Source organism: Lepidochelys olivacea, assembly GCF_965140295.1.
Source record: "Lepidochelys olivacea isolate rLepOli2 genome assembly, chromosome: 26".
In the NCBI taxonomy this organism is placed as follows: Eukaryota; Metazoa; Chordata; order Testudines; family Cheloniidae; genus Lepidochelys; species Lepidochelys olivacea.
In genome coordinates, this window is record NC_140436.1 from 2455095 (window position 1) to 2470960 (window position 15866).

A 15866-nucleotide genomic window follows, 5' to 3' on the forward strand; every position below is an offset into this window, starting at 1 on the left:
AGATCAGAGCCGCTCAGCGACCCCATCTCGAGCAGAAAGTCTCTGCTATATGGGGACTACGGGATGAGTGTGAGAGGAACCACTGAGGTTCATCTCAGAGAGGGGTCAAGGTAATTGCTGGCCAAGGCATTTCCTAACAAAATGGAAGCTTGTTCAAATACACGTACAGTACCCCTCCTCTAAAGGCCGGCCTCCCTCACACCCACCTCAAAGGGACCTAACAACTTTGGCCTGCTCCACAGACGTGTCCTCTTTACACCTCGGGCAGGTACTGGAGGTTGAGGCGGAAGCCGGCAGAATGAGCCCTCATGTCCACATGTGCTCTACCGTGCAATCTTCTTAGTTCCAGTTCCCTAGCCTAGCCATGATTAAATCAGCGTGCGAGCCGCCAGAGTCTCTCTGCCTTTGGGAGACCATTTTTTCAAAGAGAAGAAGGGGGTGGGGGGAAGCTGCCACAACTGCAGCCCAATCAATAACAAATAAGAGGCTGAAAAGGGTTTCAGCAAGAAACCATCTGCGAGGCCCAGGATAAACAAGACTCAGCGAGGGCAGTTCAAGTAGAACTGGAAATTGGTCATAAGTCGAAACCCTATATTCCCCCAGACAGTATGCAATTTTGGTGCAATCAAGCTGTGCGCATAAATGAGGCCTGCTCTAGAATTCCACATCTGGAAGAGGTTTGGACTCCTGCGTGTGTAACAGCAGGGTTGGCTATGGCCTAACACGGCTATCTGTGTCTTGTTAAGAATACAGTACTTTTTCCATTAGGCTATTAGCACAGAGGTCATTCCGAGGGGGTTGGAATTAAAACCTTGTTAATACAGGTCTGAAAGAGTCCCGTCACCTCGCAGTGCCTTTGGACGAACATCAAAAGTGACACGAAAGGCAGAACTGCATTCTCTCTTCACCCACACACCGCCAGATGGGGCGATGCGAGGCCAGACTGAACAGAACCCCATGTAAGGATGTGCTGGACTTTATAACAGAGCAGCGGCATTCACACAATAAACTATGGTTGCAAAAGAGGAGCCATTAGAAGCTCAGTTTTGGATACACAAATATATCAGTCTCAAGTCTGGTTGCTCAGGCCTGTGGCTGAGGTAGAAGGTTGAGGGCTCCTGGATGATCTCACTCACAAAACCCACGAAGAGTCTTCTCAGGCATCTTCACTACCACGTATCAGAAAGGGCAGGGAGGAGAGAGAGAAACTCTGCTTCACTGGGCTCACCTGCTTCGAATCTAATGCACAGGAGCTAATTTGTGAAACCAGGTCTTTATTTCAAAAGGTATCGACATTTGCAATAGTAACGCGGGCATGGACCATCCTGAGCAGACAAGTGATTTCCCCAGAGAAGTGGTGGGAAACCCACAACTTGGGCCACTTAAAATAAGTGACCCACACAGGAAGAATGCACTTTAGGGAACCCTCCAGCCCTGTCCCTAAGGAAAGGAAAACAGTCTGGTGAGCCTCGGGTGTTTCTTCCATTACTAATCCACAGTGCTGCAGCTTGGATAATGGCCCTTTGTGCCAACCAGCGTAGCTGTAAAAGCCCCCAAACAAGCCACAGACCAGCTCCTATGGCACGTATAAACCCGTATCTGTGAACCAATGCATGCGTGTTTGCAAGGGCGGGTGAGAGACATACATAAACAAGTGCAAACTGGCAACTTTTGTTCAGGCTGCACTAGGATATTAGTGGCCTAATCCCCCTTTGCACACTTCCCCCCGCACGTGAGCATGCCTGCCCCTGGGTCGTGGGCGCTAGAGAAGAGCATCGGCAGAGGCAGGTTTCCAATGATTGTACGCTGAAGAAATTGCTTTTTTTGCAATAACAAAGCACAAAGGTTCTAACCAGTGCCAACAACACCCCATACCTGCAGCTGTTCCATTTCCTTAGCAATTGCCTCCAGGTGACGGAGTTGCTTTGGCAAGAGGACGGAGCCAAGCCATACAGAATGTCGTGCTAAGACAGCTGTGGCTATTTAAGACTTGACCCTGCGAGATACTGAGCAACTTCAACTTCCACAGCCTTCAATGGGACTGGAAGGTGCTGGGCACCTGGCAGGTTCAAGCCCTTAGCCGTGCGGCTCCCCTGGAGTTGCAATGCTGTGTGGAGCTTCTCAGGCACAAGGTGAGGACTTCAATCGAATGGCAGAGCAGATAATCCCCAGCACTCAGCATCCCCAGTTCTCTGCACATCAGGCCTCTTCCTTTGCCAGAGATGCTCCACCACATGGAATTAATTTCTGTAGTTAAACATCTGCTGGCATTTCACTGGTTTTGCTTCTATCTATCTGCGTAGCACCAATCCCCATGCGGGGAGCTGGATGGAGAGAAAACGAGCTGTACTTTCTCTAAACAGAAGGCTTTCCATGAGGATCCACCATGCATCACAGACATGGCAGGAAAACACAAAACATGGATTCTGATCCTCTCATCCAAGTCACTCATGCCACTATGGAAAGAGAGCCCAAAGCATTGCAGGCTGCGTAGACTGGGGTTTAATCCATGGAGGTCAACCCTCTAGCACCTGATGGAAGGCTTTAGAGGTGGCTCTGCCTCTGTGCCTGGTTCTCTCTAACCCCGGCCTCTATTACTGGATACATTCATATGAAACCAGGATCTTGGATGCACCAGCTCTTCGCTGCTACTTATTTTCCCCATGCCTTCCCTCTGGCTGCGGCGGGGAGAACTGTAATACCAGCAAGGAGTCTCACTTGAGGGGTGAATAAGCAGCCGCAACTGCTGAGGCTCTGAAGCCACAAAGATCTTTGCTCTATCCAACACCCCTAGTGGTTTAAAAGAAAAAAGAGGGAGAAACTCAAAACTCAAACCATCGGGGCTCTTACAACATAGCAGGGCCATGTTCTGCCTGTGGGTCACCCACAGGCATGGGTGCTCCCCACTCTGGCTGCAGCTCAAACATTCTGGTCTCCCCCAGCCTCCGCAGGCAGACAGAACAGCAGAGGAGCAGTTCACGGTGGGTCAGGGAGCGTGCTCCATGTGTTTTAGCACGTACTGCCCTGGCCAGGGCCCATGCACCCCTGTGCCATACTAGTTACATCACTTTCTGGCAGGAATAACTTGCCTGGGCACAGAAGCCAGCCAGAATTAGGGCTGGTTGTTCAGGCCTAACGCGTTCGTGTATTCTGGCCAGACCTGAAGACGACCAGAATTAGGGCCCTACTTTTAAGTGCCAAGTGTTATTATTATTGTTCTAAACAAAATGTACCCAAACATTTCCCAAGAAGAATCAGCTGCTCTACAACTTTATCTAAAGAGTCTCTCCTGGGGAGTTACTCAGGAGCTTTGCCCAGAGATCTTCCCCCGTCAGATCCTTCGGAATGGGTTTGAACTGCAACTGTTTTGTCAGCAGTAGCACTCATTGAGAAATAGATGTTATTCACGTTGCTTAACGCCGGACTGGAAGGTGTTCAGCTATGACAGTGATGAGAGCGGCGTGAGTACCTACAGAGAACGCAACGCCCAGTGACTCTCAAGGGCCAACTGATGCTTTCCTACTTTAAACCCGACGGAAGACCAAGCCACTACGGCCTCGTAATCTAAAGGGGCTGCTCATCAGCTAAAAGCCTCTGGTTTTGATTTTTCCATCTGGAAAAGGTTTAGAATAAATCACGTTTAGTGTTGGACACTAAAGTCTGGGGTCACTGAATATTTGTAGCTTTCTGCCTGTGTTTGTCAGTTTCATGTCAGGTTTGAGTGGTGCCCCCTTAATGTTCATTGTATGGTCAATCAGGCTTTGCTACTTTGCAGTGCCTGCTGTCTCTATATGACCCTATCAGCAAATGAGCTTCTCCTTCCAAGAGCCAAATTACTGAAAATTGGTAATACCTAGCAATGTTAAATCAGTGAAAGACAGGCTTCAAAATGCCCATTTTGCTTTCACCGTCCCCGCCGCTCAGTGCGGTTTGGTTCTTTCCTCCTATATAGCATTTCAGCAGCAGCTAATGAAGTCCTTTAGCCACACACCCAAGCCCCAGTTCAACAAGGCATTAAAGCATGTGCTTGTGTGTTTTACTGAATAAGACTGCACTACTGAACCAGGGCCCCAGTGCACATTTGGAAGAGGCAGGGATGTAAACTGAAAAAATAATAAAATAAAAAGCAGTTTTCTCTGGGAAGTGAGAAAAGTGATCAGATGTCTTAACAGAATTTCTAAGCTATGTATGGTGGTAATTAAAGGAGAGAGTGGATTACACATGGCAGGTATCACTGTTAATTATGAAATTCACTGGTTTTATTGTTTTGGGACTATTTACAGGGGTATTATTGTAGTTACATCTTTAGTGTTGTCTTCGTGGGAAGATTTTCACATTGCCAAAATAGGTTATTCCTATATATGTACACATACAAGCAGGCGCACCCACTGGCCAAGATTTCCAAAAAGGACTAGAGAACCTGGATGCTTCATTTTTCAAGGACCCAGCTTGAGATCTCTGAAAGGGACCTGATTTTCAGAAAGCGCTGAACACCCACACTCTGAGAATTAGCCAAGTATGCCAGTGCACAGGCTAAAACAGGGCCGGGGGGATAAAACGCGCTTTATGAACAGAACCCCAAACGTGTCAGGCACCAGAGCACCAGGCTTGCTTGCTAGAGTAACCCCACCCTTTCTGAACTTGAATGATCCACACTGCCACTGCATGCACGTCAAGGCTTTAAAAACAAATTTCCTTCTTTTGTCATTAAAAAACCCAACAAACTGTTAAGCACACCACCACCAAATACTAACAGTCTTAAAAAAAAACTGATGCAAGAGTAAATCCAAACCAGAGTTAAACACAGAACATGAACATTGCCTGGCTTTTTAAAAATTGCTCCACTGCCTATGTGCTGGAGCTCAGAAAACATGCCCCAGTCCTACAAACACTTATGCAAGTGCTTGACTTTATGCACTGCAAATAGTCCTGTTGACTTTAATAGGACAATTCACAATGTACAGAATGAAGCACACACCTAAGTCTCTGCAAGATCAGGGACTCAACCCATATGCTTAACATCACACCCTGCGGGCAGTCCCAGTGAACCCTGCTTACTGCATGTATGGCTAAGCAAGTGCAAAAGCCTTTGCAGGATCAGGGTCTAAATAAGCATAAAGTAGTATTAACTGCCTCAAATGACAAAGTGGGGTTCCGAGGACTTTTAAGACAATTTCAACTGCGAGACCTCGTCTGTGTACACAAGCCACTGAAAATCAAGTGTTACAATGAAAAGACAGACGGAACTTTTAAAACTTTCCCTACTTTACATTGCCAGATCAAACTGAGGGGAGGGGAGCTATTTTAAGAAAGGTGTGCGTTATTATTTCCAGTGGAAACAGTTGTTTTCAAACAAAAGCTCTCTGTGTAAAGCCCCAGATGTTGCCAAAGGAAAAGGTGGAAATGAAATTGACTATAAACCAAAGTGAAACTGATTTTCAGGCCTGGTCTGCACTAGGAACTTTTGCCAATACAGCCCAGTAGGAAACAGGACCCATCCTGATTCAAGGCCCACTGAAATCAATGGGCCTTTTTCCACTAGCTTCAGTGGGCTCTGGATCAGGCCCACAAAGAGAATTTTTTACAGTCATGACCTCACCTATCCAGCCACTTCCATTCTTCCAGTCTTCTTAAAGACTATGACTGATACGAACAGGTCTGAGACTGGATGGACCTTATTCTGGTGAGTGGTGCTAATGAAGTCAGTGGAACTATTGGCCTAAGCACAGGCTGCGAGACTGGGCCCAACAAGTGCACCAAGAATGGCACGTTTGGAAGCCGCCAGGTCCAAGACGCAGTTGGAGCCTGAGTTGCTGCCCGTGGGTTTTCTATCCTCCCTGCATGGAGCCTTCTTCCAGGTCACAGATGTTCTAGGAACGGCCCCCCACACCCTGGCTGTGCTTATGCTCGTTTCCCACCGGTGCACTCAGACCCCATGGCGGCTAGAACACTGACAGTACCTTGCCCGCACCAGCTTCCACTGTCACCCCCGGGGCACAGCTGCGACGATGGGAGACCCTAGGAAATTAAGTCTTGTTCTGTACAGACAAGGTCGGTGTGTGCAAGGCTCCAACACACAGCCTCCTCCATTCACCTCACCTCCATTGCAAGTGAGCCCTGGTCCCGCAACAGAAGTCATCATCATCCCAGTCATGTGCCTGAACTCTCAGCCCCACCCCTCCACCCCCGCCTCCCCAGGGCAGGGGCCTGGCCTGATCATTATGTGGTTTGGAAACGGTGCCTGCTTACAGCCCTCAACAAACAAACACACACACACACTTCCCACCGTCCCTCTGGCCAGGGAGTGCTGGGCCCTGGATTCCAACAGCCCAGCGGAGTTTACACACAGGGAAAGAGTCTGGCATAAGGGAAGCAAAGTGACTGGAGGAAAAAAGAGAGATGTATGTGAGAGTGCTGGGGGGGCAAGTGGAGGGGCTGGCAGGAGAACTTTAGGGGTGTTGGGAGCAGTCACCGGGTGGCACTGGGTAGGGTGTTGGGGGAATGCAGAAATGCACAGGGGTAGACAGGGAAGTCATTTTGGGTGTGTATGGGGCAGGTAGGGAGAATCAGGGTGGGTGCTGGGGGCAGACAGGAGAGATTGATGGCTGGGGATGGTGGGTGCTGGGGGGCAGGTAGAGAGGGGCAAACTGGATGTGGGGTTGGCAACGGGAGTCATTCTGAGTGCATAGGGAGCAGGTATGGGGGGCATCATGCTGGGAGCAGGCAGGAGTACAGACAGTGAGTGCGGGAGGGACCAGCAGAAGGGGGGCAGTGGGTGCTGGACAAGGCAGCAGGAACCAGTGGCTGTTAGGGGTACGGACAGTGGGTGCTGGGAGATCAGCAGATGGGGGGGGCAGTGGGTGCTGGACAGGGTGGCAGGAACCAGGGGCTGTTAGGGGTACGGACGGCGGGTGAGGGCAGTGGGTGCTAGAGGGGCAAGAGGGGGGGGACAGTGTGTGCTGGAGGGGGCAGCAGGAACCAGGGGCTGGAGGGGGCCGGTCGATGGCCGCTGGGGGAGGCAGCAGGAACCAGGGGCTGTTGGGGTCCGGTCGGTGGCCGCTGGGGGGGGGCAGCAGGAACCAGGGGCTGTTGGGGTCCGGTCGGTGGCCGCTGGGGGGGGCAGCAGGAACCAGGGGCTGTTGGGGTCCGGTCGGTGGCCGCTGGGGGGGGGCAGCAGGAACCAGGGGCTGTTGGGGTCCGGTCGGTGGCCGCTGGGGGGGGCAGCAGGAACCAGGGGCTGTTGGGGTCCGGTCGGTGGCCGCTGGGGGGGGGCAGCAGGAACCAGGGGCTGTTGGGGTCCGGTCGGTGGCCGCTGGGGGGGGGGCAGCAGGAACCAGGGGCTGTTGGGTGCCGGGGGACGGGGGGTCCCGGCAGCCGGGGCTCGGGGCTGTCTCTGCCCCGGCGCAGCGCCCCAAGCGCCCTGCCCCGCGCCCGCGCCGAGCGCTCGCTACTCACAGGCTGACCGTGGCGTTGGGCAGCAGGCGCGGGTCGGGCGGCTCCAGCAGCTCCTGGTCGCTGCAAATCACCTTCCTGCGGGCCGCGCCGGGCAGGCCCGGCCCCTTGGGCCGCTCCCCCACGCACTTGCAGCGCGGGGTCTGCGCGGGGCAGCTGCGGGCGCCCCCCGCGCACAGCCAGGCGGCCAGGCAGAGCAGCCCGGCCGCGCAGCGCATCCCACGGGGCGGCCCCGAGCCCATCAGCCCATCCTCGCCGGGCGCCCCCGAGCCACGAGACGCCGCCCCCGGCCGGGGCTCCGCTGGAGGAAGGGCCGGCCCTGGGCGCACAGGGGTGCGGGCACCCTACAGCCAGGTCCCGGGGGCAGCCATGCGCAGGGTCCCGGCTCCTTCCCAGGGGCTCTCCGCCCTCACACCCCCCCGGAGCCGCCCCGGCGCCCGGCTGCCTCCCGCGACTGCCCGGTGCCCTGCGCTGCCCGCGGCATGGTCGGGTGGGACAGGGGGGTCCGCGGCTGCCGGCGGCGAAGCGTCCGGCTGCTGCGCTCTGGATGGGACCTAGCGGTTTCTGCGGCTGCCGCTCGGGTCCCACCCCCGCTCCGCCAGGCCCGGCTGCGGGGCCCTAGCGCCTCCCCGCTCCCAGCCCGGCCCCTGCGCGCCCGGGGCCCCCCAACTTCCGCGCGCCCCCTCAGCCGCCGGGCTCCGCACTCGCCCCTGGGTCCCGTGCGCGGTCCCCTCCAAACCTGCGGGGTTCATGCGCTGCGCACCAGCGCTCCCCGACCGCGTGCGCCCCCTTCCAAATCTCGGGGCCCCTGGCGCTTCCTTCCCCCGCGGCACCCGCCCTCCCCGTGCTCTTACCCGGAGTCCCCGACGCCCTGCTCCCCCGCCCAGCCCCACTGAGCTGCGAGGGGCCTGCAGACGGTGCCCCCCCGCCCCGAGTGCCTGGAGGGAGGGTCTGTGGAGAGGTAGAGGGAACCTTTCCCCCAGGCCCTGTGCCGGGACGCAGCCCTTGGGCGGTGTATAATCCCCCCAGCCAAACCTGCCCCTACTCTGAGTCCAAACCCAGGAGTGAGCACCCTCACCAGTGCCGTGGCTGCTGGGGCTGGTTGTTCCGAGCTGGAGCCAGGACAGTTTCCCCTTGGAGGAGGCATTCTGTATCTGCCAAGTTTGGGGAGGGCATCTGATCCTGTACAGTGACCACAGGGCCAGGACAGTTTGTCCACCCTGTAGCATTTGCTGTGGACCACTATTGGAGACTGGAGATCAGATGAGCCACATCCTGGCACAGCACCTGGCAGGTTACTACCTAGCAAGGTGGAGAGCCCATCCCTCCCAGGAGACAGAAGAGCTGAGCCAATAGGCCACAACACAGTGACAGCGCAGCCTTCCAGGACCCTGGGGTAGCCATGGGTTGAGCTGAAGATGAATGATGTAGTTTGTGATAGGGGCTGGAGTGTGAAGGAGGCATGGGTGGCACCAAAGATTCAGGCAATCCCCCTTATTGGGCTATTTTACCAGCCTGTTCCCGTTCACTCCCACAGGTCCAAGTCCTGTAACACAGCCATTCCCACCCCCTTCTGTCTGGCGTCACACCCAGCCCGACACACCTTATCCAGCAGGTTCTCTTTTCCTGCTTCACTCCCATTTTCCTCCTCAGGACTGTTTTCTAGCTGCAGGCCCACGTGGCTCAGAGGTTGCTGGAGTGCCCAACACCTAGAGAGTCAGATCATCTGTCTGTGTCTTTATCCAGACTGAAATGGAGTGAAGCCCCAGCACCCATAATCTGCATGAACATCCTGTTGCTATTCTTCACAGGTACTGCAGTAACACCTGTGAGGCCCAGTCATGGGCCAGGACCCCATTGTGCTCGGTGCTGTACAAACACAGGACAAAAGTAATGGTGCATGTGCACTGAAGGCAGTATAGTGAAGGCTTGCACTTCTTGCCCTCTGTCTCACCCCTGCACAATAAATAGGGATCAAAAGAGGGCAATGCAATCTTGAAGAACCCCAGCATGAGAGAGCAGGGAGTCAGGGCTGTGGAAAGATGTGCGTACACCTGACTTCTCCCAGGGACCACTAATTCCTCCTGAAGGAGGGAGAAATATTATTCCTCCCTTTCCATACATAGATCTCTGTAGTGGGTCGTTTGAAGAGCAGCTCACTGCACTGGTGTGTTCCAGCTCAGCGGGAATGGCAAGAAGCCAGTGGAACAGGCAGACGGACACAGAAAGCACTCAGCACCTTTCAGACTTAGCCCCTAATCTCTCTTAGTTTCCTCATCTGTAAAATGGAGATATTGACCTACCTCACTGGGGACAGTCATTCTAAATTAATAGCAGGAGTTAGGTCAATGTAAAGTGTTACTATAACGAACCTGCAGGACTGGAACAGAATGCAAGCACAGCTGAACGCACTGAAAGGGGCAAAGAGCAGCTGCAGGTCCCCAGCACATCAAGAGCCATTACCTCAGGGAGGCAGAACTGGGGGAGGGAATGATTGCTGTAGAACTGAGTTTCACAGTGAACCCACCTCTTTAACAGGAGATGTTGCAAGGGGCCCCAAGCCTTTCTTCTTGTCTGCTTTCAGCACCTAGCTAGGTGCTAGTGAACTCTAGCACAAGAGACCAGGGAGGTCCAACCAGTTATACCCTCCTTGGAAACCAACATCCTATTTGTCCCCCATTCAATTGACAACAGCACTACTAGGACTTAATTGGTGTTCACCCTAGCCAGGCTGGGAGGGGTTATTCTAATATGGCACACGAACACCATTCCCTCCTGAAGCGAGCAGAGCTCAGGCAGGGCTAATGAGCGCACCCTGGATCCTGAGGCTAGGAGAGGTTTTATGAAGGGTCAGTCAAGCTGCATCATGTATTGCAAATCGGTATAGCCCTGTGCTTAGCTGACCAGCATCCAGCCTGGGGCCCAGCCTGCATGCCAAGGGGAGTTTGAAAGTCTCCTCACTAGCCAATCCGTTTTTAAGGTTTCATGATAAAGGCTCAAAACTAGAAAACAGCACGGACCAGGCTTTACCTCATTGAGGAGTCAGCTCTTGGGATTGGAGCTTGTGGTTGCCAGGACTCCTAACCGGAACTTTAAGCCTTCCTCTCCAGGGAGTGACTATCACACCAGGAGGCAACTTAAACTGGGCCCACCACGTACTTGGTGCAAATGAGCTTTTCAAAAACATTGACACTCACAGATGCGTTTCCACCTATGTCAGCTTCTATTAGAAACAGCCACAAAAAGGAGACACAGACACACACTCCCTTATTGCAGGTGAACCCCAAATTGAAGGGTCTCAGAGTTGCATCAGTAAAACTGACCGAACAAGAAGGGAAACTGACAGTTTTACACAAAATTTGCCTTTTCTGGAAAATCTAGCCCTAGAGGATTAAAGTTCTTTCACTCCTAACCTACAGTGTTGCTAGTAGCAGGGGGAAGGTATTTTGCTCCTTTGCAACATGATTTAAAGAGACAAGGTCCCTGGGAATTTCAAAAAACTACCAACCAAAGCGGACTAGGGCTCAGTCCCGCAAACCCTGTCATGCACCACGCTTACTGCCATGGATGTCAGCAGGCCACTCAGGGTAGTACTTGGAAGTTCAAACCCTAAGTAAACAAGTATTTGAATTAGGGTACTAAAGTGTTTGAAAAAGCCAAAATACAGGTCTGTTGAAGCTAGCAGCAGGCCTGATTGGGTCCATCATCTTACAAATAGCAATTAGTGCTCAGTTGCAATATATCCCACCAGGGAAATGGCCTAATGCATTGCTACTAATTTACCCAAGGAAATTAAGGGAACTCCAACAAAGACTCAGTGAGAACGTTTATGCATTGTCCATAGTTCGATGGGTAGCAGTGGGTGGCCTAGCCCTTCAGGACTAGGCTCTCACCCATTGATTTATTCTGGGTTGCCTTAATGACCTGTTTCACTTCTGTTTCACTTCACTTCACTTTTCACTTGGGCTGCCTGGACTAATACATACTGAGCACTGCCCTGGATCCAGCGCCAGCCCATAATTGAGTCACTCTGCCTTTTCTTTTCAAGGGCGATGTGTCTGACCCAGCAGGGAGAAGGGGCCCTCGAAAACATGGCATTAATCGTGCGTTCCTCATGAGTGGACAGGAATGGGCTTGGCGAGGTTTTTGAGCCCCGGAGGATATTGGTCAGGGCTGGCAGCATTCTGTGGCTAATCAGAGCTCTGGAGTGGTCTCTGGAGCACATTGAAGCAATCATGCCCCTGCACACGCCTTCAGCATTTCAGCCTCCTATAAAGTTACCTCCAAACAGTCAACCCTCATCCAAACCAATAACAAATGTGAAATATCCAGGGACACCACCACTAGAGGAGAACTGTTCAAACAGTGCTTCCCAGCTGATCTGAGCTTCACCTATAAGTTCTTTCAGCTATTTCCAAGCCCCTCTAAACTCTTTCCCAGACAAACACCCAGCCTGCTCCATTCTGAATCACTATCCTGCTAAGCCAAACAATGGGGTAACTTATTTGATGCTATAACTGCATCGGAGCCTGAGTGTCAGAGGTACGGTAACCCTCTCCACTCCCAACCTCAAAAAAGCAGAAGTCTCCAAATTCTGCTCATTTGGGTCCAATAAAAAAAACAAAAAAAAAAACCACCCACTCTTTTACATTGGCTTTCACTGAGGAAATCTGCTATCCATGAAACAAACAAGTCCCATTTTGTTTCCACTGATGAAATCTGCAATAGGCTCCTGCCCCTGGTTAGCTCATCATGAATTTTGACCCTCACCCTGTGTAGCTAAGGCATTTAACCTGTCTGAAGCTTTCATTGATTCTATTAGGCAGGTCAAATGACAGGTCAAGAAAGTGAGCATTACATCTGTCAACAGGTGCAATTTGCACTGTGCTGGGGGCTTATTTGTCAGAAGGGCTACATCCAAACCACTCATTTTTACAAGACTGGTTTTCACATGCTGCAAAAACAAGCACTGGTGAGATTTCCAGCCCTCCATGCTCAGCCTACCACCAGGGCTTCCTCTAAGGATGTATGGCTCTCACTAGTAGCAGAGCATCCTCCAAGGGCATATGGATTTACCCTCACAGCCCCCATTACTCAGCTGGAGAACTGGGTCCCAGAGAGGTTAAGTGACTTGCACAGTGTCACAAAGGAAGTCTACGGCTGAACAGGAACTTGAACCCAGGGCTCCCAAGAATGTCCCGGCCAAAGTGAGAATGAAAATCAATTAAGAAGTTAACCACATTTTTTTGCAGCTTTCTAAAGAGGTCAGGATGGAGTGCCCCACGGAGCGAGACCAATCCACGCACCATCCCCTAACAACACTTGTTCACAAGGGGAGAACACACATGGAGACCATACCTGTGAGAGGGGCATCACTCTCTGGAGGGTAGCAACACAGAGGCATTCTGCATGGAAGCCCTAAGCTGTGCAAAGGGGAGATCTCACACACTCACAGCTTCTTTCTTTTAACCACCCCAAGGATGAAGCTCCATGTAGAACGGCTAGCAGGGATTGAGTGACAATGACTACAGCCCAACTGCCCCTCTACAGCTGCTCATGAGCCAACCAGCAGAGTGTAGAGCCAGGTGCTTGCTCCAAAGAGCAAGTTCTCACTGGACACTGCAGGCACAGATGCAGAGCAGCACTTGTTAATCCTAGGTGCAGAACTGAAACAGGTCACAACACAGCGAACGGGCTTGACTCGGCAACCAGGCTTGGAAAAGGCAGCAAGTCTGACTCCCTAGTAGGGGAACTTCCCAGACAGAGTGTTTGAAAGAAGCTGCAGACAGTCTCCTAATCACAGAAGAGGTACAGCACAGGCAGCTGCTGTGGAAATTTCTCCAGTACCAACATGCTTCTACCCACAGAGAGACCCTCTGAGTAGACATGAGCACCATGAGGATGAGCACAAAAACCCCAGGAGAATGGAGAGCTCAGTCTGCAAGGCCACGTTGCTGAGAAGGATCAATGGAGTGGACAAGGCACAAAGAAGGGCAACAAAAATTATTAGAGGAATGGAACAGCTTCCATACAAGGAGAGATTAAGATGACTGGGACTGTTCAACTTAAAAAAGAGATGACTCAGGGGTCTATAAAATCATGACTGGTGTGGAGAGAGTGAAGAGGGAAAGTTATTTACCCCTCTATATAAACACACGAACCAGGGGTCACCCAATGACATTAACAGGCAGCAGATTTAAAACCCAAGGAAGTACTACTTCACACACCACACAGTCAACCTGTGGAACTCGTTGCCCGGAGATGCTGTGAAGGCCAAAAGTATAACAGGGTTCAAAAAAGAATTAGATATGTTCCTGGAGGATAGGTCTATTAGCCAAGATAGTCAGGGATGGAACCCCAGGCTCTGGGTGTTCCTAGCCTCTGACTGCCAGAAGCTAGGAATGGACGACTGGATGGATCACTTGATAATTACTCTTGTTGTTCTTTCCTTCTAAAGCATGATCTGGCACCAGCCACTGGGCTAGCTGGACCATCAGTCTGACCCCCCATGTTCATTCTTATGTAAGTGGTAATCAGGGAGGCAGCTGTTGTATTGGGGATACCTATTGTTTTCAGGTCAGTCACTACAAAAACTAGCTGCCATCTTCTCATAGCACTCTAACCCTATGCTAGGACACCCTCCAGTGCTGGATGAGCCTCTCCTAGATGTTTCCCCACAGATAGTGCTGGCACAGGTTTAGCTACATCCACATTTGTGCCTCTCTTTCCTCTAGAGAGATTCTAAACTTATCCATAGGTCGTGACTGGCCTGAAGGCACACAGGCAGAAACTAAAGCCAGGTCTCCTCCTCCTCAGTCCTTCCTGCCCTCAAAAGAAACAATACAGCTTGCTTTTCCTCTGGACGCGATCCCTCCCGAGCATCACAGGAAGACTCTATACTGCATTGCATGATGCAAAATGGGGAACAGATAACTTTCATGTCTCTCCAAGTCTCCCAGCAGCCCCAACCTATTGAAAGCTAGAGCCAGCACTGATCACTTCTCCGTGCATCTGTCAAATAGGGTCACACATTGATTTCATTTCACAGATTGGCAGGAAGTTCAAACTTGAAGCCAAGTACTTAGCAACACACAAGATATCATCTGAAACAAACAAACCTGACTTAGCAGCAGGAGGAGGGAGGGGGAGGACAGTGTCTGAACAGACTGGATTCCTCCTAACTAGGAAATTGAAGCCTGCAAAGCTCCGTGGTTTCAAAAGCTGCCATTAGAGTAGGAGGCTGCTCATTTAGTATCGATATTTATCTAAATATAGCTTTAGCATGGAGTCTTTCCTCACCCACTGCTATGAAAAGAGCAGCAGCACATGATTCTAGCCTAGAATAATCCACCTTTTTATTTCTTTTGGAGATAGCCAAGTCTAGCCCGAGACGGTCTCGCAATCCCCACAGAATAATTCCACCATGACAGACAGGGAGTCTGACTCATGCTCCTTCACGGCTCCCCTGGCTGACAACTGCTTTGGAGTGCTGGGAGAAGGGTCTGTCTGTTTGTACAGGAGAGGGATCATGGGGGTGTCTCAGCTTCTCCAAGGCAGGGAGAGAGCCTGGAGGGTCTATAGTTGACACAGAGTCCAAGGTTAATGTGAAATCTGAATAAATCTTGGAGATGTGTATTGCTGAGTGGGAGTTGTATATGCTATATGGATAGGACTTTAATACAAAGCTACATTACGAAATGGCCAGTTTTGTAGTGTTCGCTCAGGCTTCCCTACCCAAAACCTAGTTTTTAAAAGTTATATCTACAGTGGCATATAGGATCTGATCCAAGAGGTGAATAGAGCTGAATCATTTGGTAATAGCAACTATAACGTAATTAAATTTAACATCCTTGTAGGGGGCAAAATACCAAAGCAGCTCACAGTAGCACTTAACTTCAAAACTGAGAACTACAAAAAATGGGGAGGCTGGTTAAATGGAACAGTCACAAGAGTGAAATGCCTGCAAGCGGGCAAAAATAAAAGATCCCCATCGTAGCTAAACAGAATAAAGAGGCGGTGAGACACAAAAATACATCCTTTAAAAACTGGAAGTCAAATTCTACTGAAGAAAATAGAAAGGAGCATAAACTCTGGCAAGTCAAGTGTAAAAGTAGAATTATGCAGGCGGAAAAAAAAAAACCTATTCTGAAAAGCAACTAGAAAAAGACACAAAAACTAAGAGCAATAAATTTTCTAAGCACATCAGAAGCAGGAAACCTGCCAATTAGGTGGGGCACTGGACAATCGAGGTGCTAAAGGAACACTCAAGGAAGACAAGGCCCTTGCGGCGATGCTAAATGAACTCTTTGCATCAGTCTACATTGCAGAGGACGTGAGGGAGATTCCAACACAAGAGCCATTCTTTTGAGGTGTCCCAGATTGAGGGGTGAGTAGGTGGCGGTTTTGGAACAAAT

The 15866-nt window shown here is 51.3% G+C and overlaps 1 protein-coding gene across 1 annotated transcript in view; it reads right to left on the minus strand.

Annotated features, from left to right (window-relative positions):
* ADGRA2 (adhesion G protein-coupled receptor A2) overlaps positions 1–8028 on the minus strand; it is a 101692-nt gene extending 93664 nt beyond the window's left edge. The window contains exon 1 of the mRNA XM_084615110.1: positions 7456–8028. Coding sequence (XP_084471236.1) covers positions 7456–7694 — 239 coding nt within the window. The 5' untranslated portion in view covers positions 7695–8028. The remainder of the gene's footprint in view (positions 1–7455) is intronic.
* Positions 8029–15866: the final 7838 nt, after the last annotated feature.